Source organism: Exserohilum turcica, assembly GCF_000359705.1.
Source record: "Exserohilum turcica Et28A unplaced genomic scaffold SETTUscaffold_53, whole genome shotgun sequence".
NCBI classification, from domain to species: Eukaryota; Fungi; Ascomycota; class Dothideomycetes; order Pleosporales; family Pleosporaceae; genus Exserohilum; species Exserohilum turcicum.
In genome coordinates this window covers 4,463-5,698 of record NW_007360270.1, presented here as the reverse complement: position 1 = coordinate 5,698, position 1,236 = coordinate 4,463, and the positions used below count along the sequence as shown (strand labels likewise).

The 1,236-nt window shown below is 51.4% G+C and overlaps 1 protein-coding gene across 1 annotated transcript; it reads left to right on the top strand.

Annotated features, from left to right (window-relative positions):
- Positions 1-601: 601 nt before the first annotated feature.
- Positions 602-850, top strand: SETTUDRAFT_69823 (uncharacterized protein; the record flags this gene model as incomplete). The annotated part of the gene is made up of 1 exon (XM_008031124.1): positions 602-850. A coding segment is annotated over one exon (249 nt), but the record flags the coding sequence as incomplete, so codon positions are not given.
- Between the last annotated feature and the right edge of the window lie 386 nt (positions 851-1,236).

Here is a 1,236-nt window from a genome sequence, read left to right as displayed (position 1 = left end):
TGATGCAGGCAAGGTATAATTGTCTAAAGGCTCTAGGTGATAGGCCTTTATTGCTATTTGCTAGTCTGCTTAGCCGAGTAAAGGCTTGGTTTGCCTGTTGATTTCTAATAAAGTAGTGATCCTTAAACTTAAGAGCTTTGTCAAAGTAGATGCCTAGCTATCTAATTTGCTGTTTTAGTTAAAAGGTCTCCTAGGTGGGTAGTGTGAGAGAATCTTGATCCTTTTTTGATCTAGTCTAATTTACTAGTTTAGTCTTTTGTAACGGGCTGAACGCCCTTCGCCTCCCATACTCGTCTACGACCTCGTTTACTCCACCTGCCCGGCCTGATTGTTACCCTAGCAACCAGCATTGTATATAGATAGCTACGTAGCCGAGAGCTTAGCTCTCTATTGAATACAATCTTGTTACCTTGGCCTGTCCAATCGTGCTCCCGAGCTTAAGACTACCCTCCGGGGTCGAGCCCCTTACATTTTGTATTCGATCACCAGCTAGCTAAGAGGAGATCAGACAAGCGTCTAGCCCTCGCCAGAAAATTTTTTACTATCCACCAGAACTATGTCCAGCCCCAGCTAGAACCAGAACGCTCTTCTGCTGCTCGTACAGCAGCTCCAGCAAGAGCTCCAGAACCAGCGATCAGAGATTACCTCCCTGCGCGACAGCGTCGCCCAGCTCCAGCTCCAGCTTCAGTCCCGCCAGCACCCGAACGACGCTCAGACGCGAGTCCGAGTGCGCCTACCAGACCCGCCCAAGTTCGACGGCAAACCGCACACGCTGCGCACATGGTTACCGTCTATCCGAGCTAAACTCCGATCCGACCAGCTCACAGGAGCTGATGCCTTCGATTACGTATGGGATCGTCTTAAGCAGCCTCAACAGGCGTCTATCCTCCACCTCCGCGAACAGTCTGAAGAGCTTTCAGATTGGGACCCAGAACAGATTTTTTCGTTTTTCCAGCGCCTCTGCCACAATCCACGTGAGCAACAAGAGGCAATCCAGCGTTTCTCCCAGATCCGCCAGAGGGACGATGAGTCGCTAATCGCCTACCTTGCGCGATTCGAGCGGCTATCGTTTGAAGCAAAGGCTTCCTCGTGGCCAGATATCTCCCGCGTCACAACGCTGCATCGCGGTCTCCGACAGTCGCTCAGGCAGAAGCTCGAGGAGTTAAACGACTCTCTCTTCAGCCTTCCGTACGATCAGTACGTAGAGACCATGCAGAGCGCCGAGAGGCGTTCGAA